Source organism: Salmo salar, chromosome 13, assembly GCF_965601325.2.
Source record: "Salmo salar chromosome 13, fSalSal1, whole genome shotgun sequence".
Classification (NCBI taxonomy): Eukaryota; Metazoa; Chordata; class Actinopteri; order Salmoniformes; family Salmonidae; genus Salmo; species Salmo salar.
In genome coordinates this window covers 67,420,116-67,446,727 of record NC_138303.1, presented here as the reverse complement: position 1 = coordinate 67,446,727, position 26,612 = coordinate 67,420,116, and the positions used below count along the sequence as shown (strand labels likewise).

General features: G+C 42.0%; 2 protein-coding genes across 8 annotated transcripts in view; both read right to left on the bottom strand.

The window, feature by feature from the left end:
• LOC106567579 (14-3-3 protein epsilon) overlaps positions 1-6,812 on the bottom strand; it is a 47,477-nt gene extending 40,665 nt beyond the window's left edge. For 2 of the 4 annotated variants that reach the window (XM_014137063.3, XM_014137062.3), the window contains exon 1: positions 6,589-6,812. In XM_014137063.3, coding sequence (XP_013992538.1) covers positions 6,589-6,652 — 64 coding nt within the window. In that variant the 5' untranslated portion in view covers positions 6,653-6,812. The remainder of the gene's footprint in view (positions 1-6,588) is intronic. The other 2 variants (XM_014137064.3, XM_014137065.3) reach the window with 1 other exon arrangement.
• A 2,767-nt stretch (positions 6,813-9,579) lies between these two features.
• Positions 9,580-26,612, bottom strand: part of LOC106567578 (adapter molecule crk) — a 42,160-nt gene continuing 25,127 nt past the window's right edge. For 2 of the 4 annotated variants that reach the window (XM_082960279.1, XM_082960280.1), the window contains 4 exons: positions 22,224-22,422; positions 20,544-22,028; positions 15,755-16,371; positions 9,580-15,300 (listed from right to left, as the gene is read on the bottom strand). In XM_082960279.1, the coding sequence (XP_082816405.1) occupies positions 15,166-15,300; positions 15,755-16,371; positions 20,544-20,763 (972 nt within the window). In that variant the 5' untranslated portion in view covers positions 20,764-22,028; positions 22,224-22,422 and the 3' untranslated portion in view covers positions 9,580-15,165. The remainder of the gene's footprint in view (positions 15,301-15,754; positions 16,372-20,543; positions 22,029-22,223; positions 22,423-26,612) is intronic. The other 2 variants (XM_082960281.1, XM_014137061.3) reach the window with 1 other exon arrangement.

Below are 26,612 nucleotides of genomic sequence, written 5' to 3'. Positions count from 1 at the left end.
TTATGCTTTCGCCGTAAAACCTTTTTGAAATCGTAAAACGTGGTTAGATTAAGGAGATGTTTATCTTTCAAAGGGTGTAAAATAGTTGTATGTTTGAAAAATTTGAATTTTGACATTTATTTGGATTCAAATTTGCCGCTCTTGAAATGCACCTGCTGTTGATGGAGTGCACCACGGGTGGCACGCTAGCGTCCCACCTAGCCCATAGAGGTTAATGTATACGGAATATAAAACGCAACATGCAACAATTTCAAAGATTTTACTGAGTTAAAGATCATATGGGCCAAAATGGGCCTCAGGATCTCGTCAAGGTATTTCTGTGCATTCAAATTGCCATCGATAAAATGCAACTGTGTTCGTTGTCCGTAGCTTATGCATGCCATACCATAACACCACCTCCACCATGGGACACTGATCACAACGTTAACATCAGCAAACCGCTAACCCACACGGCACCATACACGTGGTCTGCGGTTGTGAGGCCGGTTGGACGTATTGCCAAATTCTCTAAAACAACAGTGGCTTATGGTAGAGAAATTAGTATTCCATTTTCTGGTGGACATTAAGTTGAGGGAGTGTGCCAATTGCACACTCCCTCAACTTGAAACATCTGTGGCATTGTGTGGTGACAAAACTGCACATTTTAGAGTGGCATTTTATTGACCCCAGCACAAGGTGCACCTGTGTAATAATCATGCTTTTTAACCAGCTTCTTGATATGCCACACCTGTCAGGTGGATGGATTATCTTGGCAAATGAGAAACGCTCACTGAATAGGATGTAAACAAATTTGTAAACATTTGGGAGAAATTCTGAGAGCATTTTGTGCATATGGAACATTTCTAGGATCTTTTATTTCAGCTGGTGAAACATGGGCTTTATATGTTGGGTTATATTTTTGTCCAGTGTAGATTAAGAGGAGACATGTTAAAGAAGGATTTTTATGCTTGAGACAATTGAGACATGGACTGTGAACGTGTGCCATTCCGGGGGTGAATGGGCAAGTCAAAAGATTGACGTGCATTTGAACGGGGTATGGTAGTAGGTGCCAGGCGCAACAGTTTCCCATGTATCAAGAAAAGCCAAAAGGACATACAGCCAACTTCACACAACTGTGGGAAGCATTGGAGTCGATATGTGCCAGCATCCCTGTGGAACGCTTGAGACCTTGTAGAGTTAAATGCCCCGACGAATTGAGGCTGTTCTGATGGCAGGGGGTTAGACCCATCGCCTCATAGTTAGCAAGCTATCTAACTACGATCGCACCAGCTAAAACATTCTACAAAACTGTCAATTAACATTAACTAGCTAGCTGCCTAGCGTGTTGAGTTTAACGTTTGCTTACGGTTAGCGTTGATAATAGATAGCAAGAACTAGCAGGAAACCCAACCCTCAGAGCTCTGTGGCCGCAAATCAGGGTTTGACAACCTGTGTGGACTCCACACACACACACACACGTACTTTATAAGGCTGCCCAAGAGACTTAGTTGATTTATCGACTTCACTGTTTGAGTGTGCCCGCTCAGCTGAACTCAGCTGTGCGGTGGCACTGCCGGGCGGCTGCTGAGTGTGTGCACCCATCACTTTTTAAAATCTGTTCCTTGTTGTTAAATGACTCCACAGGCATGAATAATAAATTTAAAAAAATTAAAAGTACAAATATTTTCTAAAAAGGGTAATCTACCTTATTCAATTATTTAATCAGTTCCTGTTTGTTCCTCCAGACTCTCGAGTGGCGCAGCGGTCTAAGGCACTGCATCTCAGTGCAAGAGGCATCACTACAGTCCCTGGTTCGAATCCAGGCTGTGATTGGGAGTCCAGCACAAACAAAACAAAAAACATTTGATGAAACAAATTGATGTTAGGATATTTCAGTTATACCATATGAGATTTTGCGCCAAACACATTACGTTGTTACTAGTCCCATAGGGCGGCGCACAATTAGCCCAGCGTCATCCGGGGAAGGCCGTCATTGTAAATAAGAATTTGTTCTTATCCAACTTGCCTAGTTAAATAAAGGTTACACACACACACACACCAAAAAGTAAGTTTTTTGGCTTTTATGCATATTACCAGTAAAACATAATCAAAACCTATTTCTTTCACTTACTTGCACTGCTGTTTCATTGTTCATTTGTTCAGTCGTTTAATTCTCAACCAGGATTTCATGACATGTCAAGCAGTGAAGTTTCAGCTCTGTCCATGGCCTCTCTTTCTCAGTGTGCATGGTCACTGTGTCCGTTTCCATCTTGTCCAGCTGCGTAAGTAACATTTCACGTAAACCCCGTTTGTCTGCATCGAAGCAGCAGTCCTTGCGTCGAGCATTGTGGCGACACAGAGAGAGAATGCCACCGAATCGCTTTGTTGAGCAGGCGTTTCAATGCCATGACAGAGGGTATCACATCTGCTGCAGGCGCAGTGGATGAGCATATCGCGAGTCAGTTGTTTGAATGGAGCTTGCCAGTGTGTTCATGTTTCCAAGTTCCAAACATGTTCTCAAATGCCATTGAAATGGCAGCAGCAAAATGACAAACCGGAACATTCATGAACATGCAATACGACTTTCCTCAGTACCAAATCCTTGACGACACATTGTGCTGTCAGACTCAGCATGCTCACGGGGCTGATATCGCTGGTCCAAATGTCAGTCATAACGCCAATAGCAGTGACACAATGTTTATTTTTTTTAGCAGTGACGCCATTACTGTGTAACTTTGGTAGAGCAACATCTGAAAAATAGCACACTTAGTAGTATGTACTAGTGCTCGACCTGTCGGCGAAAGCCAACATCACCCACAACAGAACGGTTGATTGTCAAGGGCAATGAATACCATTATCAAGCTATTAATGGATTTCGCCTTTGAGTTGAGTCGCTGAAATTGTCTTACTCTTTCAAACGACTGCTCGATCCACACAGCAGACATTGTGGGCTAGGTTAGGAATGTTGTTGCAAGTGTAGCGCAAAATTTGACGTGGCGTCATTACGTTATATAGGTATGCACGTCAGCTTTGACATTGGTTTTGCACATCGGCGTTAAACTAGACATCGGGGCGATGCCGATAAGTTCACCAATATATTATGCATCCCTAGTTGTTACAGGTGTCAAGCTTATGGGCATGTGGCAGCACTGTGTAGGAGGGAGGTTCCTATGTGTGAGAAGTGTGCAGAAAGGCATGAGACAAAGGAATGAGTAGCATTGGGAAAAGAAGCGGTATGTGCTAGTTGTAGTGGTGCCCAAGGGGCTTCGGATCAGAAATGTCCAGTGCGAGAGAGGCAGGTTGAGGTTACCTAGGGTTAGAGTAGTGCAGAGGGTGTCTAATGCTGAGGCAGTAAATAAAGTAATAGGTCAAGGGGGAGGGATCCTGAGATAATTTGTGAGTTGTAGATCTGTACCAATATAGAGGGATAAGGCCAATGAGTGATATATGCAGTGTTGCCATGTTTTGTTGCCATGTTTGCAGTTTTCCAGATTAATTGGGCTACTTGGAAAACACTGCGAGTGAAAATGTATTGGTTCGCAGGTATTTGCACTGCGGCTGCCACGGCATCTCATATATATATATATATACTTTTTTTTTAAATCCACACCCACTGTGAACGGCTCCTGACTGTCAAGCAGTGAGACAGGCTGTTGCTGAGTGAGTGGTGGGGAGGGCCAGAGGGGTGTGTGTGTTGAGAAAGCACTACGTTATTGGCTGAGGCACGTGAGCGAGAGAGCAGCCAGCACATGCACACGTTATGACAACTTTTTACCAGTTGTAGGTAGGCTATTTAGATTGTCATTATGGAGAGAGCTATTTTCAAACCTTTTTCCATAAAACATTAATACTGTAGAACTGATGCACATCAAGAAATAATGGTGACAAAGCACTGGAAAAAGACTTTGGGCACATTATATAAATCCACTCTGAGGTGGTTTAAACTGCATTCTAATGTTGACTGCTTAAAGAAAACAGTATCAAACAAAGTGCTTTATGCATGCTCAGTTCTAGGTTCCCGGGGGCTGCCCGAGTAGAAATTTTAAATGAAAGTTACAGAACTCCCTCGCATGGTTCTTTTTATGGGGGAAAAGTCCTAAATTAAACTGACAGGCAGTGTGTGTGTGTGGAGAATTATACATTTGCCTTTGATGGCCAACAAATAGCCAATTAATGTATATGCCGTTGTAGGCTAACATTTGATACAATAAATATGCTGAAATTACGATATCACTTGAGTCATTGCAAATCATTCTGCCTGTAACTTCAGTTTAATGTAGCCTTGTATTATTATGAACGCATTAGATTGACGGTAAAAGTAGTCAGATTAGGCTACAGATAAAATAAACACTGGCTATTGTTGACAAGCATATTCAGTTCATTAAGATATTATTAATATTTAATTCAGTGATTGAAATGATTACCCCATTCTCAGTAGCCTATTCCAGCAGGCTATTGGGAAAACAAGCACTTCTTATTGCGAAATCGCCTCGCTATTCATGTTAAACAAATTTGTCTGTTAATTTGAACTAAGCAAGCTGCTGAATTGTTCAGTTTACATCTTGCCTATATCTTGTGTAGGCTACTGTAGACTGTCTGAAATGAGATGTAGAACATATCAGGGGCTATAGGCTACCTGCCTTTATCTAAGCAAACTATATCAACATTTTATTAAAATCATAAACCCAGATTTGAGTCTGAAGCCTATGCCTATTGAAATGACAAGTCAATCTCGCAAATGGGCCATTTATAACGGTTTGTAGTCTTAACATCAGCACAATTGCCAGAAAATAGCCTAACATTCGATTTTTTTATGTTCATCCAAGTGTTTCTTGCTCAGAGATTGAGATCTTCAGTCCAACATTCATCACTCAAACTCTCCTGTCGGATTTATCTTTTGTTATGCAAATGCACAACAGCGATTTACTTACAATTATAAACCTGGTTCGAGCCCCGAATGCTGATTGGCTGAAAGCCGTGGTATATCAAACCATATACCACAGGTATGACAAAACTACTTTTTACTGTTCTAATTACGTTGGTAACCAGTTTATAACAGCAATAAGGCACCCCGGGGGTTTGTGGTTCATGGCTAATATACCCACACCTAACGGCTGTATCCAGGCACCCCGCATTGCGTCGTGGTTACTGGCCATTGGCCACTGTGGTATATTGGACATATACCACACCCCCGTGTGCCGTATTACTTAATCATAGCAGTCAAGCGAGTTAAATCCACATCCATTGATGGAAAATGATCTGGCAAGTTAAATAAAGGTGACTTATCAGTTCCGATGTCACATATTCAAATTCCTTTATTACACCATGTCATAGCTTGCAATAATTATTTTGAGAACCTAAATTTTGCTTCTAACGGCGTTACAAGGATATTCCTTCTTAATTGGCTCGATAACTTACGGAAAACGGTTTATTGTATAAATATGGCAACTCCTCACTTGCTGTGGGGGAAAGAAATTGGGCTAGTTTTCAAGCCTTTGGAGCAGGTTTTGAGTGGTCATTGTGCTAGAAATGTTAACTTGACCTGGCAACCCTGGATATATGCTTCAGTAAGATTGGCTTTGTTCATAACAATGGTTAGTTATCAATAGTACTGCAGGGATGGAACACCAGTCGCAGAAAATAGAGGTTGTGGTGGCAGATGCAGAGAAGTACTTGGGTGTACGATATTTGATGTCAGAAGAGTTACCGGGTATGTTGAGTGGTGGTGTCCCGTCCTTTAAGCCTGAGGTAGGACTAGATAGGTTTAAATAGTGAAGTCGGGTGGGTTTTTAATTAGTGTAGGGTTATATAGGGAAATCAACAAATACCGTACTTTTTCCAAGCAAAGTATAAGAGGGTTCTATTCCTGTCTAGTTGGTGGCAGTAATCCAACATTTCTGGGTGCCGTTAAACCTCATCTAAGTAATTTATACTTTCCTTGAAAAATAGTTGGCAAAACTGCAGTCGCTAGCAAAGTAGCTTCAAGACTAACGTTAGCTAACTACGAAGCCGCTATTTCTAGTGTAACGTCATTACTGTCAAAATAGCTAGTTAATCAAATAACCAAATTATTTTAGTGAACAAATGGTTTGGTAACCTTAACCATTCCCCATGACACGGTAGCTATTATTGCAATTTGTCAACCATTGTTAACCGCAATTTTACCACAGATTTTAGCTCACGTTCGTTAGCTGTCATGCTCTCTTGTTAACTAGCGTCAGCTAGTTATAGTAACGTTAGTATATCCATTGATAATTAACAACCAAGTCGGAACAACAGGACCACCAGCAGAAACAACCAACGGCTTTCAAGATAGTATGGGCTGAATATCACCCATGCCCATGCAAACACTGAATATCCTAAACCCCACTAATACACATGTGTATCGCTTGATACCTTTGTTCAGTCAAACCACTAACGTGAAATGACTGTAACTAGTTGGGAAACCCCATCGCCTCCGCCATTTTGTCTCTACTACGATCTCTTACTAGCTAGTTAACGAATCCATCTTCAAACCACCTCACCCGCTCCTCGAAGCCCCCCGCTAGAGAGAGGGAGACAAGCGAATGAGGGGCATACTCCGCATTGACAGTAAATCTTAGCCCTTACCATCGTATCTCTCGGCTTGTTCGGCGAGTTTGGCCTGGTATACTAAGTGTTCTCGATCTGCCATGGTGTTCGAGGTCGGGCTGTCGCTGATGTGCGGCTCGAACGTGGATCTGTCTCGGACTGCGGTTCCTGGTGGAGCAGAAGCTCAGCGTCCCCACTCTCTAACTACCGGTAGCACTGGTTTAAAGATGGCGTCCGAACTCAATCCGGGGAATTGACGCAATCCACGCCAACACCACATCCCCGCTCTTCACTTTTCTTTCTCACACACTCCCGTGCAAGTTATTGGCCACCAACTCATTTCATCTCATGTATTTATGGTGTGATTATATGCCAACCAAAAATCGATTGAAATACAATGTGAAACACAGGCCAGTATTAAACAGATTCAGTTAAATATAATCCACTCAGCATGACCAGACTCCATAAAGTAGTGTGCATATAATAATGGTGGTTCACACATCAGGGCCACATATTTACATTTTATCATTGCTGGAGTCAATACTGTTATTATAATCCTGTGACTCCGGAGTGGCATAGCGGTCCAAAATACTGCATCTCAGTGCTTGAAGTGTCACTAAAGACACCCTGATTCGATTGCAGGCTGTATCACAACTGGCTGTGATTGGCAGTCCAATAGGGCAGTGCACAATTGGTCCGGCGTCGGCCGGGTTTGGCCGGCGTAGGCCATCATTGTAACTAAGAATTTGTTCTTAACTGACTTGCCTAGTTTAAAAAATGGTTAAATAAAAAATATATAAGTGATTTTATCACCTCTTCTCACCAGCCATGGGTAGTCAATCAATCTGTCATAATCTCAGGTTGGCTGTATGCATTGTTAGCTCTCAAACTCTAGGTGGCATTCTGCTTTTCCCCTACAGTTCTCAGCCATGACTTCTCCCACGACTGCCTCGTGAACTACAATCCCGACGCTGTATTTAACGTTTAGAAAAGTTAATAATCATTGCTTGCGATACTCCTTTCGCAACATACGTCCCTTATCTTTCATCAGCGAGAATCCTTCAAATAAAAAAGATACACTTACCGTAGCAGTTTTGCACAGATCCATACAACTATATGGGTGCCTCCATCTGACAAAAATACACTTCCCCGAGTTGCACTTACACAGGTTTTCGGGGGAGCTTGCTAGATAACTAATTAGCACAGGTGGTCGCCTTGTCTTGTCTGTTTTCCGTAAACAAGCGCTGTAACATGTAGATATCGCGGTGTGGGAACACTAACCTTATCAAGGTGTGTATAAAAAATTGTATCTCACTGATATGAAAGATAAGGTCCTTATGCTTCCAAAACCATACAGCGAGTGATGCATGGTAATGTTCAGACCGAGCGTCTGGGATCTTAAAACTTCTTAGGGATAGCCCCCCCCTTTTTCTTTTTTTTCGCCTAAATGACATACCCAGATCTAACTGCCTGTAGCTCAGGCCCTGAAGCAAGGATATGCATATTATTGGTACCATTTCAAATGAAACACTTTAAAGTTTGTGGAAATATGAATTGAATGTAAGAGAATATAACACAATAGATCTGGTTGAAGAAAATACAAAGAAAAAACCAACCAGTCTTTTTCTACCACCATCTCTGAAATGCAAAAGAAAGCTCATAGTTCTAGCCATCACTCTGGTTGTAATTCCATAGTGTCCACAAGATGGCGGCAGTGTATGTGCAAAGTTGAAGTATGACTGAACTACAAGACTTTTAGTGTGAAGTCCCCAGGTACATTTGGGCAAATCGTGAAGGAGACATTCGCATTCATATTCCATTTTTCTGCAAGAATATCATCAAATCTGTATACTTGGACTTTGATTTAGCTTTCCAGGTATTAGTAGCCATATTAGAAGTTCAACATTTGCAAAACAATCAGTTTTCATAACTTCATAACTCTGAATATCCTTATCATTCTTGTCCAAAATGAAAAGGCATGCTGTCGTATAAGGTTAATAGCTACATTTTATGACATATACATGGTTTCTGGATACTCCCGTAAAGCCCAGCTCATTGGCTATCTAGCTAGCTTTGTTTGACCCCAATTGGTGCTTATTTGACAAAGATACAGTTGTTAAAGTGATGGCCGCCCACGTCATCGGTGTGCCATGAAGGTGTCGCTCTCTGACCAAATATGGTGTGCTATAGGATATACTACACCCCTAATGAAATCGTGAAGTCTTGTTACCTCTCTGAGGAATAGATAAGAACGTGATTTGACTCGTTGAAACAACGTTTAGGGTAAGATTTTCATATTCCTTTCTTTGCAAATTGAACGAGTGGAAATACAAAATCGATCGTGCATGCTATATGGACCATTTTAGGATATGAAAAAGGATTTTATCTAACAAAACGACACTTCATGTTATCTCTGGGAATTTAAGCTTTCAGCGGATATAAGACACTTATATGTACTGCCATTTGTTGTTTCTCTAAAATCTGTGATCTTGACATAAGGCGCTGCATGATTTACAACTGTCCCGTTGACGGGACGCCGATCCTTAATTAAAACTCCCCTTACAGAAGACGCCTTCGTCCAATGACTCTTATGTGTAATGTAATGCCATGGAACAGTCATGATGAAGGGCTAGCTAGCATTCAGTGTGTATTGTATCACTTCACTTTCGATTTGTGACAGTCAGCAGAGACATAGGCTATATGTGACAAAAAAAATGCCCAAAATGTAAGAATGCCTGTATTTGTATTTATTATGGATCCCCATTAGCTGCTGCACTCTTCCTAGGGTCCAGCAAAATTAAGGCAGTTTATACAATTTTAAAAACATTACAATACTTTCACAACACACTGTGTTCCCTCAGGCCCCTACTCCACCACTACCACATATCTACAGGACTAAATCCATGTGTATGAATAGTGCGTATGTTATTGTGTGTGTGTATGCATGTGTCTGTGCGAATATTCATGTTGCTTCACAGTCCTGTCAGGTGTTGAATGGAGACAAACACAAATTAAGACATAGCAAATTGACACAATTGTAATAGGTTTTTATTTACTAAGGATATTAACACATTACATGCTACAGAAAATAAAAGGTAAAATGTGAACGTCAAATAATAGTGTTATATCACAATGGAACATCTTAAAATCAATTATTTATATTTTCACCCACTCCTGTCCTCTTCAAAAGAAAAGGGATGGCACAAAAGGAAAATTGTAATTGGGATAGGGCAATTTCATGTCATGGAATTACGCTGAGATTTCACTTTAAAAATGTATACCAAACAGAAAAAACATTAATTTCAATGTTTAACCATACAAACTCTATGCACAATGACTACTTATACATTTTTACAAAAAATATTTACAGGAAGAACTGTGCAGATAGTTTTTCCAGTAAATGTTATTTGTTTGTAATTTACTGTTTAAATTGTTCAAATTAGTCATTCTGCATAGTTGTATGGTTTGTTATTAAACTTTTAAATAAATGTTTTTTGTTTGGCATAACATTATTTTTTTTAAACCAGAGTCTCAGCGTAATTCAGTTTCTGTGGAATTACCTGGTACAAAAATACAGGAGAATGAAAACAGTTTGGCATGAATGATGAGGCATAAAAAAACAATCATCACTAACAGAGGCAATATAAGCGATAAGGTGCAGAAAAGGGATTCAACGTTGAAAAATGTTTGGGAAAGGACACCATTTTAAAATCACTCATTAAAATCCAAGTATTCGTTGGTCCAAGGGCGAAAGTTGCTTCACCTGACTGGCCTATACTCCACTAGACAAAACGGTATCATATGATCATGACCCTCTATGAAATGGAGACAGTCTCTTCTCTTCAAGGCAAGCCTGAGATGGTTGGATGACAGACGGCTGTCACTGGATGCAACATGCAAGTACAACAGACACAACAGGACCTGGCTCAACTGGCAACACATTGCAGAATGGTGTTGGTGGGAAATGTTCGAGAACATTTGAGCAATGTTAACCAAACAAAGTACAACAACTTCTTACACTATGAACATAATGGTAAAATACATACCCATCAGTGCCATATCAGAGGACAACATTAAAAAGCCAAAGACCAACAGAAAGCACATCAATTATTTGTTTCCTTTCAAGAAATCCAAACAGTATTGACAACAGAGTTCAAGAAAACTAGAAAGGGAAAATGAGAGGTGCCAGGTACATGTCCACAGCACCCTTCCCAATCTGCAGTATTGACTTAAACAAATAATTCAAAGTTATGCAATAGGGGAACTCTGTCAGGCAGTTTAATGTCATATTTTCAATTTGAGTTTGTCATTCATTTATTTGTGTAAATCTTTCTCTGTCATTGCTAAATACAGATTCCATAATTTCTAATTCATAAAATATATAGAAATATTACTTAACAGGGGCAACACAAGTTTTTGGATCTAGCAGTGACCCTGGTCTGGTTCAGTAGGTAGAAAACAAAACAGTGAAACTGGGAGGTAGCCTACTACCTGAACTTGACCAAAACTATATTTTTTTTACCCCCTTTGCAAAACATTTTGCTACTTTGTACCCTACTGAACACAACCCTGGTGCTTTCTGTACTGTGTCATAGTTCAATCATCCTCTTGCCGTACTACTCCTCCCGTCACTGAAATCTGTTTATATCACCTACAGAGCATAAAACCATTCAAACCTTTACAGACACATTTTAACTGTTCATTGTCTCATAAATACAGTGATGCTGCAGTCAACACAAGTTATGCAGGTTGCCCTCAGTTCTGCCTTCAATAGAGCAACGGTAGTGTCTTTGTAAACTTTAACATAGAAAACATCTACACAGGGCTTGTAATTAATATTCTCACTCTTAGTATTATTAAAAAGCCTTGCAGCTTCATAGACATGGACTTGGAAGGAACATGGGTTCTTACACTGTTGGGAAGGTTGTGCAACTATGCACATTTACACAATAATACCACAGGGTATAGTTGAGGGAGTAAGGACTATTTGGACTATAATTGTTCGGTTGGCAAAAAAAATAAAAAATAAGGAAATAAAATCTACCAACATTTCCACAAAAATACAGATGAACTGAGCCTGGCACTTCAGGTCATGTTATTTTCCTATTTCGGAAAGACAATTAACATCAATTAAAACAATTCAGACGAGGTAGAAAGGACAAAATAAACAGACCCTCCCCAAATGAGGATGATTGGCCTAAAACACTCACATGTGCCTACGATTGGTCAATACACCCACCCATGTTACTATGATCGATCAGTGGCTATGTGCCTTTCACCCACACAGTCCTTTAGCAATGTAATGTAGTCATCCTATGAGGACGTTTAGCATACTGCGGTGTATCTGGCACGTCAGTGGCTCGATGTGTCATAACTGTGCCCAGAGGCTAGGTACTGGGTGAGATGCTGATAGATTGGCACTAAGGGAGACACTAGGGAAATGAACGTGGTCATGTTCAGTCGGGAAGAAAGGTTTCAAAACGGGGCGGTACTCCCAAACCTGTCCGATAAGAAACATTCAATATTTTTTCCGGTAGCATAACTTTTTAAAACACTTTCAATATTGTGCCCTACTGAATACAACCCAGACCTAACTTAGAGCACCCAGTTGAAACGTAGCTGACAGAAACAATGAATTCTGTCAACTTAAAAACGTGTATATATATTTACTGTGTGTTTGCTACGACCACGTGGGAGGGAAACTAGGGGAGACACCAAAGGATTAAGGCTGCGGCTTTCTGTCGAGTGTGACAATGTGAGCTTCTGCATCACAGTGCTGGGGACTAAGTCTGCATCATTTCAAATGTGACGTTAACAGGTTCCATCTGCCAAAAGGCCTTTATGTACACTGAAACAAAACTGTACTCTGTAGGTGCCTCTAGTGTCTTTAGCATAGGGGAGGTACGGGAGGAAATGGATCAGACCATGTAACAAATGAATGAGACAGGTGGAGGAGACTGACAGGATGGGAGAGGAGGGGACTGGGCAAATCAAAGTAAGAGGAGAGAGGGCGGTGTTGGTATATTTACATTTTTCTGTCATTGTCTGGCCATTGTATCCTTATATGACCATTTCTCAAAACAATGAGGTGGACTGGACAAAGGCCCCATACCTGACAGTCCTAAGGAATGTCTCCACTTCCTCCCCAGACACAGTCATCATAGTGTTTCAGATAGATGCATAACAGTGACCACACAAAGCGTGAGGGTCTGTTCACACACAGGGCAACGAAAAAACAAAACATTTAACATAATATTTAGCATGTAATGATATATATACACAGTACCAGTCAAAGGTTTGGACACACCTACTCATTCAAGGGTTTTTATTTTTACTATTTTCTACATTGTAGAATAATAGTCTAGACATCAAAACATAAAAAATAACACATATGGAATCATGTAGTAACCAAAACAGTGGTAAACAAATCAAAATATATTTTATATTTGAGATTCTTCAAAGTAGCCACCTTTTGCCTTGATGACAGCTTTGCACACTCTTGGCATTCTCTCAACCAGCTTCTTGAGGCAGTCACCTGGAGTGCATTTCAATTAACAGGTGTGCCTTGTTAAAAGTTAATTTGTGGAAATTCTTTCCTTCTTAATACGTTTGAGCCAATCAGTTGAGTTGTGTCAATGTAGGGGTTGGTATACAGAAGATAGCCCTATTTGGTAAAAGACTAAGTCCATATTATGGCAAAAACAGTTCAAATAAGCAAAGAGAAACTACAGTCCATCATTAATTTAAGACATGAAGGTCAGTCAATATGGAAAATTAAGAACTTAGAAAGTTTCAAATGCAGTCGCAAAAACGTTGTCTTTGTGAGACGCAGAGTAGGTGAACAGATGATCTCTGCATGTGTGGTTCCCACCGTGAAGCATGGAGGAGGAGCTGTGATGGTGTGGGGGTGCTTTGCTGGTGACACTGTCTGTGATTTATTTAGGATTCAAGGCACACTTAACCAGCATGGCTACCACAGCATTCTGCAGCGATACGCCATCTCATCTGGTTGGCGCTTAGTGGGACTATCATTTGTTTTTCAACAGGACAATGACCCAACACACCTCCAGGCTGTGTAAGGGCAATTTGACCAATAAGGAGAGTGATGGAGTGCTGCATCAGATGACCTAGCCTCCACAATCACCCAACCTCAACCCAATTGAGATGGTTTGGGATGAGTTGAACCGCAGAGTGAAGGAAAAGCAGCCAACAAGTGCTCAGCATATGTGGGAACTCCTTCAAGACTGTTGGAAAAGCATCCCAGGTGAAGCTGGTTGAGAGAATGCCAGAGTGTGCAAAGCTGTCATCAAGGCAAAGGGTTGCTACTTTGAAGAATCTCAAATATAAAATATATTTTGATTTGTTTAACACTTTTTTTTTGGGTTACTACATGATTCTGTGTGTTATTTCATCGTTTTGATGTCTTCACTATTATTTTACAATGTAGAAAATAGTAAAAATAAAGAAACTCTTGAATGAGTAGGTGTGTCCAAACTTTTGACTGGTACTATATATATATATATAACTGCCCAAAAAAAGGAAACGCCAATAGTGTCTTAATAGGGCGTTGTGCCACCATGAGCCAGAACAGCCTCAATGTGCCTTGCCATAGATTATACACAATTCTGGATGGAACTCTATTGGAGGGATGTGACACCATTCTTCCATGAGAAATTCCATCATTTGGTGTTTTGTTGGTGGTCTCAAGCGCCACTCCAGAATCTTGCATAAGTGTACAATTGAGATCTGGTGACGTTTTCATGCTCATCGAACCATTAATGCCCTGTGGATGGGGGCATTGTCATCCTATAGCCATGTTAGCCAAAATAATGGGAAACTGGGCCTGCCCAGCATTTTTATACATGACCCTAAGCATGTTGGGATGTTAATTGCTTAGGAATTGCTGAGGAACCGCACCTGTGTGAAAGCACCTGTTTTCAATATACTTTGTATCCATCATTTACTCAAGTGTTTCCTTTCTTTTGGCAGTTGCTGTACCTGTCATAATTCTATCATAATATTTTTCATTTCAATACAAAAAGAGAACTTGGGGGTTTGTAGTGTGACGTTTGTAGCAGAGAGGGGCTGGGTTAGAGCCCCTGTGGTGAATAGTGGAGTATGCTGTGGTAACTCGTGCTGTCTGAAGTGCAGCAATGGTCGGTTTCAGTCGCAGTGAGCATCTGTCTCCACAAGAGGGAGTCAAAATTAGGAGTCAGGGTGGCTACTCTTCTCACTGCCAAGTTCACAGTCCATTACTACAAAAGGGTGATCCATGAGTCTGTGAGAGAAGCCACATATACACATCTGAATTGTGTGCGTGCGTGCGTGCGTAAGTATGTGTGTAGAGGAGGATTTCGTGGATAACATGGGAGAGGGGTCATAAACGCTGCTGTGTGTTGTGTATCAGGACTTCAATACTGGGGTGGAAGTGTAAACTCTATTCTGTGTGTGTATGTGAAGGGAGGGGAGTGTACTCCAGCCCCATTGGCAACAACAGCTGCTGAGTTGCAACTCCTGACCACTGTAGTCCGTATATCCTGTGTGCTCTTCCTATCATCTGTGAGAAACGATCACAGAGGGATTTTGTGAAGTGAGGAGTGAGACGAAGTGTGTCTCTCAGCTCTCCTCCTCAGGGTGTTGGTGGTCCAGAAGCCGGACGTGCGTGAAGGGAAAGTGGCCATGCTTGCCCTTGCACTCGCCCTCCCACTGGCCGTTCACGTTGATCTTGGTCACTTTTACCATGTCTCCGACCTGCAGAAACACACACAGGTTTGAATATAGAGATAGATTGGAAAGAAACAAGACCTCCTGGGGTCTAACGTGTGGCTCTTAAAAAGCCCCTGTCTGGCTCAATGGTGTTCTATAATTAGTTATTTAATGCAGCCTAATCAATCAACAATAGTAGAAGAATGAACACATCAAATCAGCTCTACCTCACACTTGAACAACCACATGAAAATGATTTAATAACTTGGTTACACCCCGTACTATTCAACAAAATTCTGTTTTGTTTAATTTGAAATGCGGCCAGGTGCACCAACATCCAAGGTTTTTGTGGGGGGAAACGTTTCAAAATGTGTAGGAACAAAGCCTCCTCCTGTCAAACCGACCCCAGCCTTTGCCTGACATGCACAGTAGCTAAACTCTATTTCGTTTCTCTAAATAAGGTCAGTTTCCACTTCAAATACACTCAGGGATGGAATACCTCCAAGGCGAGGGCCGTCTTGTCGTAGGCGTTGGGCACCCTCTTCTGAATGGCACGGGCGTAGACAGGCCCGTTCTGCAGGTTGGGCAGGGGTGTATTGCCCACGGGCTGGGCATACTGGCCCGGCTCCCCCAGAGGCGGGGGCAGCTGGGGAGCTGCTCCGTCGGTAGTGCTGCCTCCAACACCTGCCGCTACTCCGCCTACTCCTCCTGCCCCGCCGGGTCTCCCTGCCGCCGGAGCCCCCAAGGAGTTGGGCGAGGCAGGCCGGTACTTCTCCACGTAGGGCACGGGAATCATGCCGACACGGCCCTCTTGGTTGGCCGCGTTCCACCACTGCTCCTCAGGCTTCTCCAGCACGCGCAGCACATCTCCCTTGCGGAAGGGCAGGTCCTCCTCATCGTTGCCAGGGAAGTCAAAGAGGGCGCGAACAAACTCTGCCTCCTGCAGGGCGCCCCCCGGGGCAGCGGCGGCACAGCTCACGAAGCCCGCATGCTTGGCCTTGCTGATGGGTTCGATCAGCGTGGTGGTGTCCAGGTAGTGGATCTTGTAGAACTCCAGCAGGGCGGGTAGGGCATCAAACTCCTGATCCCCGATGCGGAACCGCGGGGGGGCCAGACCTGGCGGGCGAGGCAGGGGGAGAGGATGGAGCAGTTTGTTATGTCATATCATTACCACGGCTGATCTAACAACGTATGGTGGACCAATGGGTGGATTTTCCCTTCTGCATCAAAGGCAGTGTTGCACTAAATGAAGGTCTGACACTGATGCAATTAATTTTGTTGAAATTGTTTATGTAAAAGATGATATTGGCTTAGGTCTCATGCTTTTATAGAGTTATCCCAAGCGGAGGTGACCTAGGCTCCTGCTGTTGCCTGGCCTATTCTGGAGAAAACCACTCTCCTGGAACTCAGAGGCTACTGAAAGAGCCTCACAGCAAAAAAAGAATTCTGACAATGGAGCCCTAACAAAAGAATGTGGCTCAAGTCAAGGAGTTAGCTGAAATAGTATTGAAGTCTCCCACGGCTTCACATACAGCATGCAAACGCTCCCAGTCACAATTTCTTTGCAAGTTTATTAATAAAAACAAATATGTTCAAGGGGATCGTCATCATAATACATTTTAATGCCACCCACAGTATCTGGGTCTAAGAAGACATAGGCCTACTCATTCAATAGTTTGATTCAATTTCAAAGCATAGCTAATGGTCACACCATTGTCTTCCGATAGGTGGCGTCATTTTAACGTGACATGCAGTTGCCATCTGTATTACAAATCATGGAACTAATCTCTAAAAATCGTGATTTTGCTCATTCGCTTACACTAGTTCCTAAATCACTCCACTATGATACACTGGGCTGGCTACTACGGCACACCATGCTTGACGAGCTGTGCAAACTTGCTCCAGTTAGAAGCTTACTGCTAGCTTGTTTGAATGGCCATTGCGGTAGCTAATTTGCAAGCTTGCTGATTAAGTTGTATGGCACTAAAGTTATGGGACTGTTCTCAGAAATCATATGTATCTGACAGCTGGTACTGTGCCTCGCTACTTTAACATTTGGCCAGAGCAATAACGTCGCAGCTTGAGCAGTGCACTAGTCACGGCAGAACAGAAACTGGATTATCATAAAACATGAACTGTGCTATTAGCTAGAATTTCACTACAGTGGATGGCTACAGCGCCTTCAGAAACTCTGACTTTTTCCACGTTGTTGTGTTACAGCCTTTTGTCATTGTCAAAGTGGAATTACTCCACAATACTAAACTAATTGACAAAGTGAAAAGGAAGGCTGTACAGAACAAAAATATCCCAAAACATGAATCCTGTTTGCAACAAGACACTAAAGTAATACTGCAATAAATGTGACAAAGCAAAAAAACTTTTTGTCCTGAATACAGAGTTATGTTTAGGGCAAATCCAATACAACACATTACTGAGTACCACTCTCTATATTTTCAAGCACAGTGATGGCTGCATCATGTTATGGGTATGCTTGTAATCATTAAGGACTGGGGAGTTAAATCTATGGCAAGAATTGAAAATGGTTGTCTAGCATTGATCAACAACCAAAATGACTGAGCTCCACAATACTAAACTAATTGACAAAGTGAAAAGGAAGGCTGTACAGAACAAAAATATCCCAAAACATGAATCCTGTTTGCAACAAGACACTAAAGTAATACTGCAATAAATGTGACAAAGCAAAAAAACTTTTTGTCCTGAATACAGAGTTATGTTTAGGGCAAATCCAATACAACACATTACTGAGTACCACTCTCTATATTTTCAAGCACAGTGATGGCTGCATCATGTTATGGGTATGCTTGTAATCATTAAGGACTGGGGAGTTAAATCTATGGCAAGAATTGAAAATGGTTGTCTAGCATTGATCAACAACCAAAATGACTGAGCTTAAAGAATTTAGAAAATAATAATGGGAAAATATTATATAATCCAGGTGTGAAAAGCTCTTAGGGACTTACCGAGAAAGCCTTACAGCTGTAATCACCGCCAAAGGTGGTTATAACCTTTGGCGGTGAATACTTAAGTAAATGAGATATGTATTTAATTTTCAATACATTTGGTAAAATTTCAGAAAATATGTTTTCACTGTCATGGGGTATTGTGTGATGGGCGAGAAAAAAATATTTAATCCATTTTGAATTCAGGCTGTAACACAACAAAATGTGGAATAAGTCAAAGGGTATGAATACTTTCTGAAGGCACTGTAGGCTAGAAGGAGTATTCAGTATGGAGTGTGTGAACTGGCATTGTTAGCATCCTTCGTTTCATATGGATTGATAAGACTGATTCAGCTAGCAAGCACAATAGCTTCTAGCTAATTTTCATGCACATTTCAAAATTCACAAATACTGGTCCAACAACCACTAAACTCTTAGTTAGAGGTAAAATCAAGTAGTTAAGACTTGCTCAGGAATAAAACGTCAAATTAGCTATGGATTTATCGTTTTTGGTAGGATTAATTCAGACAAATGTTCAAAAACGCACAAAGCTTTTTTTCTCATATTTTGTGCAGAAATGCATTTACTTCCTTGTTAGTCAGCATTTCTCCTTTGTCAAGATAATCAATCCACCTGATAGGTGTGGCATATCAAGAAGCTGATGAAACAGCATTATACATTACACAGGTGCACCTTGTGCTGGGGACAAAAGGCCACTAAAATGTGCAGCACAACACAATGCCACAGATGTCTCAAGTTGAGGGCACATGCAATTGACATGCTGACTGCAGGAATGTCCACCAGAGCTGTTGCCAGAGAATTTTATGTTCATTTATCTACAATAAGCCGCCTCCGTTTTAGAGAATTTGGCAGTACGTCCAACCTGCCTCACAACCGCAGAACACATGTAACCATGCCAGCCCAGGACCTCCACTTCAGGCTTCTTCACCTACGGGATCGTCTGAGACCAGCCACCTGCACAGCTGATGAAACTGAGGAGTATTTCTATCTGTAATAAAGCCCTTTTGTGGGGCAAAACTCATTCTTTTTGGCTGGGCCTGGCTCCCTAATGGCTGCGCACATGCCCAGTCATGTGTAATCCATAGATTAGGCCCTAATGAATTTATTTCAATTGACTGATTTCCTTATATGAACTGTCCCTCAGTAAAATCATTGAAATTGTTGCATGTTATGTTTATATTTTGGTTTAGTATAGCTACGTGGTTAGCTTCTTCCATAATCAAGCTTCGCTTGGTAACAGCAGAGAATTCCCTCCTGGATCAAGAGACTTGCTGTCTAATATTGGTTTTCTGCATGCAGCATTTTTTAGTTACTTGTATAACTTTGAGCTGGGATGTCTGTCCTGCAAATACTTCAGGTCAGAGACTGTATAAACTGTTCTCAATGCCCTCGTTAGCATTTAGTTAGCATTCGCTATGCGATTTTACATGTACTTGTTAGCATTGCTAACCTTTGGATTACAAAGGCTCAGTGGTGTTTGAAAATAGCGCCCCTTGTGTTCGGTTTGAAGGTATAACAATCTGGATATCGCCAAAGCTTTATCACGTCAGTGTTTGCGAGTTATCAGGCGCATGTCGAGATGGCATGTGCTAATTTCAAAGTTGCATATTTGAGTCGCATCAGGTTGACTTTTTGCACTTAGCTAACCCTAACCATAATTCGTATACGCTACATGAATTCTTCTAAACTGCTGCGTAAAGTCACTTCTGATATTGGCAGCATCCCATCTGTCAAAAACACAGATCAGTGCAGATGGTCGTTACGATATCAAAATAAAGTAACAAATAAGAACTGAGCCTGTGTAAAAAAAAAAACAGGGCAGGAACACAGGCATTCCACACACACCATTCGGAATAGTCATCCTCCAATTGTGACAGCCTGTCCATTCATTCACAGGATCAACCCAACCCACCCCTTTCACTCCGTCTACCAGGTTCTTACTAAACAGAAAGTACCTAAAACTCCAGATGACAAAACTAAACAGACCTTTGAAAACCCACTATTAAACAGTTTTTTTTTTTTAAAGCAGCCACCACCAGTCTTATATACTGTATGTAGTTCACTAAGCACAAGCTAGCTACATGACCGCCACAGCTAACGACGTAACGTTAGGGTTGCTTCCGTTGCAACATAATACAGTATATTCAGTCCTTAACTAACATCAGTAGACATCTAACTAACGTTAGCTAGACGTTCATAGCTTAGCCAGAGTTTCTAAACAAATAGCTATTGTCTTTGGTTTAGGTTTGCTAACTAGCTATGTATGTCTGGTGTAACGTTAGTTAGCTGGCTAGCTCGCTATTTTACCTGATCCAGATTGCCGGTTGTTGCTGATGCTGTTAATTATATAATGTGAGACTTTTGAGTTTTCTGAGACAGATAGCACGTAGTCCCCAGGACTGGTAATCGAGTCCCTGACCAGGAACACGCCATGTCTCTGACCCTGCAAGAGAGAAACCGCCTCCTGTCGGCTCAACCTTCCCCAGTACCAGCTAGCACGGTCCTCGGCATCAAAATTCCCGGCCATGGCTCCAAATCCACTCCGAGGATCCAAGGCCTTCCCCTTGCCTCTCCCTATTCGCAATCGGGATTCAACTCATACAAAAACTTTGGTTCACTATGGAACACGCTCCGGGAAAAAACCATGGCATCGATACCGCTTTAAACCGTTACATCTATGTACATTTCACCGACTCCCACGAAACAATACAGTTAACACCTTAATTAAGAATTAATTGTGGCAACCAGAAATCTATAATTTATTTGTCAAGGCGTTTTAAAATAAATCTCTTAAGTAATTTGAAATATAAACTCAGAGGCTGAAATGGCGGATCTTTAGGGAAAGATTGACCTCATCCACCGGATGTAATGAGGTGTAACTAGTCATGATGGAGCATGTCATGATGGGCATCACATCCATCCATTTTGAGAAGGTCGAGAAATTATGTCGTTGATTAATCAATTATCAAAAGTTCACCTCTGACTTCAACTCATCTGGTTGCTTGTTAAATATTAGACTACCTGGTTATTTAGCCTGGACCGCAGATTTTTGTTCTTGATGAATATAAGTCAAGTGTATGCAGCTTCAACAATTTGACACTAGATGTCACTCAAATGCCACTTAATTGTATTTACATTTGACATTTTTGTCATTTAGCAGGTGGTCTTATGCAGTGCGATTTACATTTAGTAAGTCATTCATCTTAAGTTAGCTAGGTGGGACAAACACATATCTCAGTCATAGTAAGTACATTTTTCCTCAAAAAGTACTTATCAGCAAAGTCAGTGCTAGGGGGGAAATGACTCAAGTGTGAGTGTTAGTTCATGCTGTGGGATTATTTAAGGTATTCTTTGAAGAGTTACAGTTTCAGATGTTTTTGGAATGGAATAAATGTAACAGAGTCAAACATGTGGTTTCCATATGTTTGATACCTTTCCAGTTATTCCATCCAAGCCATTAAAATGAGCCTGTCCTCCTATAGCACCTCCCACCAGAACAGAAACGTCGTAGGGTAAAAGTTGAATACCCCTGTTGTAAAGCATGACCCTGCAGGATAAAGTCACTGCTTTGATATTTTCAGAGAATGACAGGATGTTGTCTAGGGTCACGCCAAGGTTTATGTACTCTGGGAGGGAGACACCGTGGAGTTGTCAACCGTGATGTAGAGGTGTTAGAGCAGGCAGGCCTTCCCCGGGAGGAAGAGCAGCTCCGTCTTGTCGAGGTTGAGCTTGAGGTGGTGGGCCAACAACCAAGCTGAGATATCTGCCAGGCACGCAGAGATGCATCGCCACCTGGGTGTCAGAAGGGGGAAAGGAGAAAAGTAGTTGAGTGTCATCCGCATAGCAATGAAAGGAGAGACCATGTGAGGATATGATGGCGCCTAGTGACTTGGTTTATGGAGCGAAGAGGAGAGAGCCTAGAACCGAGCCCTGGGGGACACCAGTAGCAAGAGTACGTGGTGCACACACACATCCTCTCCACATCACCTGGTAGGAGTGGCCTGCCAGGTAGGATGCAATCAAAGAGTCTGCTGAGCCTGAGACGCCCAGCCCTGAGAGGGTTGAGAGGAGGATCTGATGGTTCACGGCGTCGAAGGCAGCGTATAGAGGAGAGCGAGTCAGCTTTGGCAGTGCGGAGAGCCTCCGTGACAGAGAGCAGTCTCAGTTGAGTGACCTTTCCTGAAGCCTAGGGAAGATGTAAGGGGGAACCTACTAGGTTAGGACAGCAGTCATTATTACATTCATAATTAACAAGTAGTTATGTCATGTTATTTGTGAGGGCATTAATGAATGATATTCTACACATTGCTCTGTGAGTCTATGACATCAGACTCTCTCCACTGCCATCTCAATGGACAAAAAATGTGGTGTCTCAATGCCTCGAAAAGAGATGGACTCGTTATTTTGAGGTAACATGGTGACACTTATGACAACATTTTGGCACACATTTAAACTTTTCTGTGTTTTTAATATATTTTTAAAGATATCATAAGTAGAAAATCATGATCTGTCCCATCTATAAACTACCTTGCTGTTTTATTTGTATATTTTCCAAGTAGAACAAAAGCTATTGAAACTTGCTGGATTTTATAGGCTGGTTTCACAGACGCAGATTAAGCTTTGTCCAGGGCCCGTATCCACAGAGGATGGTAAATGATGGTGATGGAGTCTGCTGATGATGTTGTAGAGGGCAAGTCTGGAAACCAACGTGAGTCTTAGAGCCACTGGACTTCTCCTCTTCCATTCTGTGTAGCACCCACTTGGGTGATGCCTCAGCAGCTCTGGGTGCCAGAAAACTCACCACACATAGTTCAGAATCGTAGGCAGTTATCCTCACTACCAGCCCTCTGCCTCAGCACTACTGTATTCCTCTCTCCCATTCCTCTCACGCTTCAGCCGACTCCTCAAATGATGTTCTCAGGAGATCAGTAATTGGCAGCCAGGTGAAACAAAAACAAATGTACTGTGTCCAGATGCATTTTTTCAAACAAAAACATTAGCCAGCTAGCTAGCCATGACAAAAGTGTTAACCTGTTAGTCAATGTGAAAATCTGTGGCTCAAAAACATCAGATATATGCAATAAAAACTCAATGTTAAACAGACCTGCTGTTTTCAACTCTCTAGAGACAGCAGGAGCGGTAGACATACTCTCAATGATCGGCTATGAAAAGCCAACTGACATTTAGGTGCTGACCTGTTGCATCCTCGACAACTACTGTGATTATTATTTGACCATGCTGGTCATTTATGAACATTTGAACATCTTGGCCATGTTCTGTTATAATCTCCACCCGGCATAGCCAGATGAGGATTGGCCACTCCTCATAGCCTGGTTCCTCTCTAGGTTTCTTAGTAGGTTTTGGCCTTTCTAGGGAGTTTTTCCTAGCCACCGTGCTTCTACACATGCATTGCTTGCTGTTTGGGGTTTTAGGCTGGGTTTCTGTACAGCACTTTGAGATATCAGCTGATCTAAGAAGGGCTATATACATACATTTGATTTGAATGTTATCAAAAACAAAAAAGCTGCAATTAAAAACACCTACAAAATAACAAAATATGTACACAGTAACATGAGCTCTGTGCTTATGCTGCTACGAGGGCACCATGCAAACTATAGAACAGTTATTATTATCTAAAAGGCAAAACTGATCTTAGATCAGCATTCCTACTCTTAGATGCTTTGTGGATACAGACCAGGATTTAAAAAAATCTCAATTGAGATTCTCCATTGAAAGTTTTCTAATCCAGAGCTGTGTTCGAATACCCATACTTAATGAGTATATACATGACAGTGAGGGAAAAAATTATTTCATCCTCTGCTGATTTTGTACGTTTGCCCACTGACAAAGAAAGAATCAGTCTATAATTTTAATGGTAGGTTTATTTGAACAGCGAGAGACAGAATAACAACAAAAAAATCCAGAAAAACGCATGTCAAAATTTTTATAAATTGATTTGCATTTTAATGAGGGGAAATAAGTATTTGACCCCCTCTCAATCAGAAAGATTTCTGGCTCCCAGGTGTCTTTTATACAGGTAACGAGCTGAGATTAAGAACACACTCTTAAAGGGAGTGCTCCTAATCTCAGTTTGTTACCTGTATAAAAGACACCTGTCCACAGAAGCAATCAATCAATCAGATACCAAACTCTCCACCATGGCCAAGATCAAAGAGCTCTCCAAGGATGTCATGGACAAGATTGTAGACCTACAAGGCTGGAATGGGCTACAAGACCATCGCCAAGCAGCTTGGTGAGAAGGTGACAACAGTTGGTGCAATTATTCGCAAATCTCCCTCGGCCTGGGGCTCCATGCAAGATCTCACCTCGTGGAGTTGCAATGATCATGAGAACGGTGAGGAATCAGCCCAGAACTACACGGGAGGATCTTGTCAATGATCTCAAGGCAGCTGGGACCATAGTCACCAAGAAAACAATTGGTAACACACTACGCCGTGAAGGACTGAAATCCTGCAGCACCCGCGAGGTCCCCCTGCTCAAGAAAGCACATATACATGCCCTTCTGAAGTTTGCCAATGAACATCTGAATGATTCAGAGGACAACTGGGTGAAAGTGTTGTGGTCAGATGAGACCAAAATGGAGCTCTTTGGCATCAACTCAACTCGCCGTGTTTGGAGGAGGAGGAATGCTGCCTATGAGCCCAAGAACACCATCCCCACCGTCAAACATGGAGGTGGAAACATTATGCTTTGGGGGTGTTTTTCTGCTAAGGGGACAGGACAACTTCACCGCATCAGAGACGATGGACGGGGCCATGTACCGTCAAATCTTGGGTGAGAACCTCCTTCCCTCAGCCAGGGAATTGAAAATGGGTCGTGGATGGGTATTCCAGCATGACAATGACCCAAAACACACGGCCAAGGCAACAAAGGAGTGGCTCAAGAAGAAACACATAAAGGTCCTGGAGGGGCCTAGCCAGTCTCCAGACCTTAATCCCATAGAAAACTGTCGAGGGAGCTGAAGGTTCGAGTTGCCAAACATCAGCCTCGAAACCTTAATGACTTGGGAGAAGATCTGCAAAGAGGAGTGGGACAAAATCCCTCCTGAGATGTGTGCAAACCTGGTGGCAAACTACAAGAAATGTCTGACCTCTGTGTCCACCAAGTACTAAGTCATGTTTTGCAGAGGGGTCAAATACTTATTTCCCTCATTAAAATGCAAATCATTTTATAACATTTTTGACATGCGTTTTTCTGGATTTTTTTGTTGTTGTTATTCTGTCTCTCACTGTTCAAATAAACCTACCATTCAAATTATAGACTGATCATTTCTTTGTCAGTGGGCAAACATACAAAATCAGCAGGGGATCAAATACTTTTTTCCCTCACTGTACATACTATGTACTATTAGTTCATTTTAGTATACTGTAAACAAACAGTATCCTTTCAGTTGAGCATACTAGCTCTTTGCCAGTCTACTGGAACATGATGCTGTTGCTATGCAACCTCTTACTAGCTAGTTAGCATAACAAATTACAAAATTGTGTTCTTAAATTCAATCTGAAGTGCCAAATTCCGCTCGTAAATTCAGACCCAGCTAGTACAGTGGATCTAGGCCGATTCTAGCTGAGAGTTGGGGCACTAGGCTGAGAGTCAGACTCGGCCGAAGTCATGTGGCCCGAGTCTGGGCCGCCTTCGGCAGTATTACTTATGGCTAGGATTTGGGGATTGGGCTCTGGCTGATTCCGGTGTGTTATCTGCACCAAATGTATTACTTGAGGCTCGGGCCGATTGGGGCTACTCTCTGGCAGATGATTACACGGGCTGCTTTATGTAATTAACATTCCATTATTTATTTTTCCATATTTTCTCTGTTTCTGTGATCAACGAAATACAATTAACATTTAAATTAAATTCTTTAAGAGTCCTGTGTAGTATTTTAGTATTTTGATACTTTGTGCAAGGCAATTGATAAGCATCAAAAACTTTGTGGATGGAGCCTCCCGAGTGGCGCAGCAATCTAAGACACTCCAATGCAGTGCAAACTGTGTTGCAACAGATGCTGGTTCGAGACCCGCGCTGGCCGCGCCCAGGAGACCCATGAGGCGACGTAATATTGGCCTAGCGTCGTCCGAGTTTGGGGAGGGTTTGGCCGGGATGTCCTTGTCCCATTGCGCTGTAGCGACTCCTGTGGCGGGCCACGCGCACGCACGGTGACATGGTCACCAGGTGAATGGTGTTTCCTCCGACACAAAATGTTTTTTTTGTGGATGTGTATAATAGTCATATTTAAAATTACTAAATCGGGTAATTTTGCATACATTTATTTAAATATGCATCGGGCCGCTTCTGGGGGGTTTCTGGTAAGATGCCGGCAAAGTCAGCTGAATTCCGGTAGACGGAAACGGCCTGATG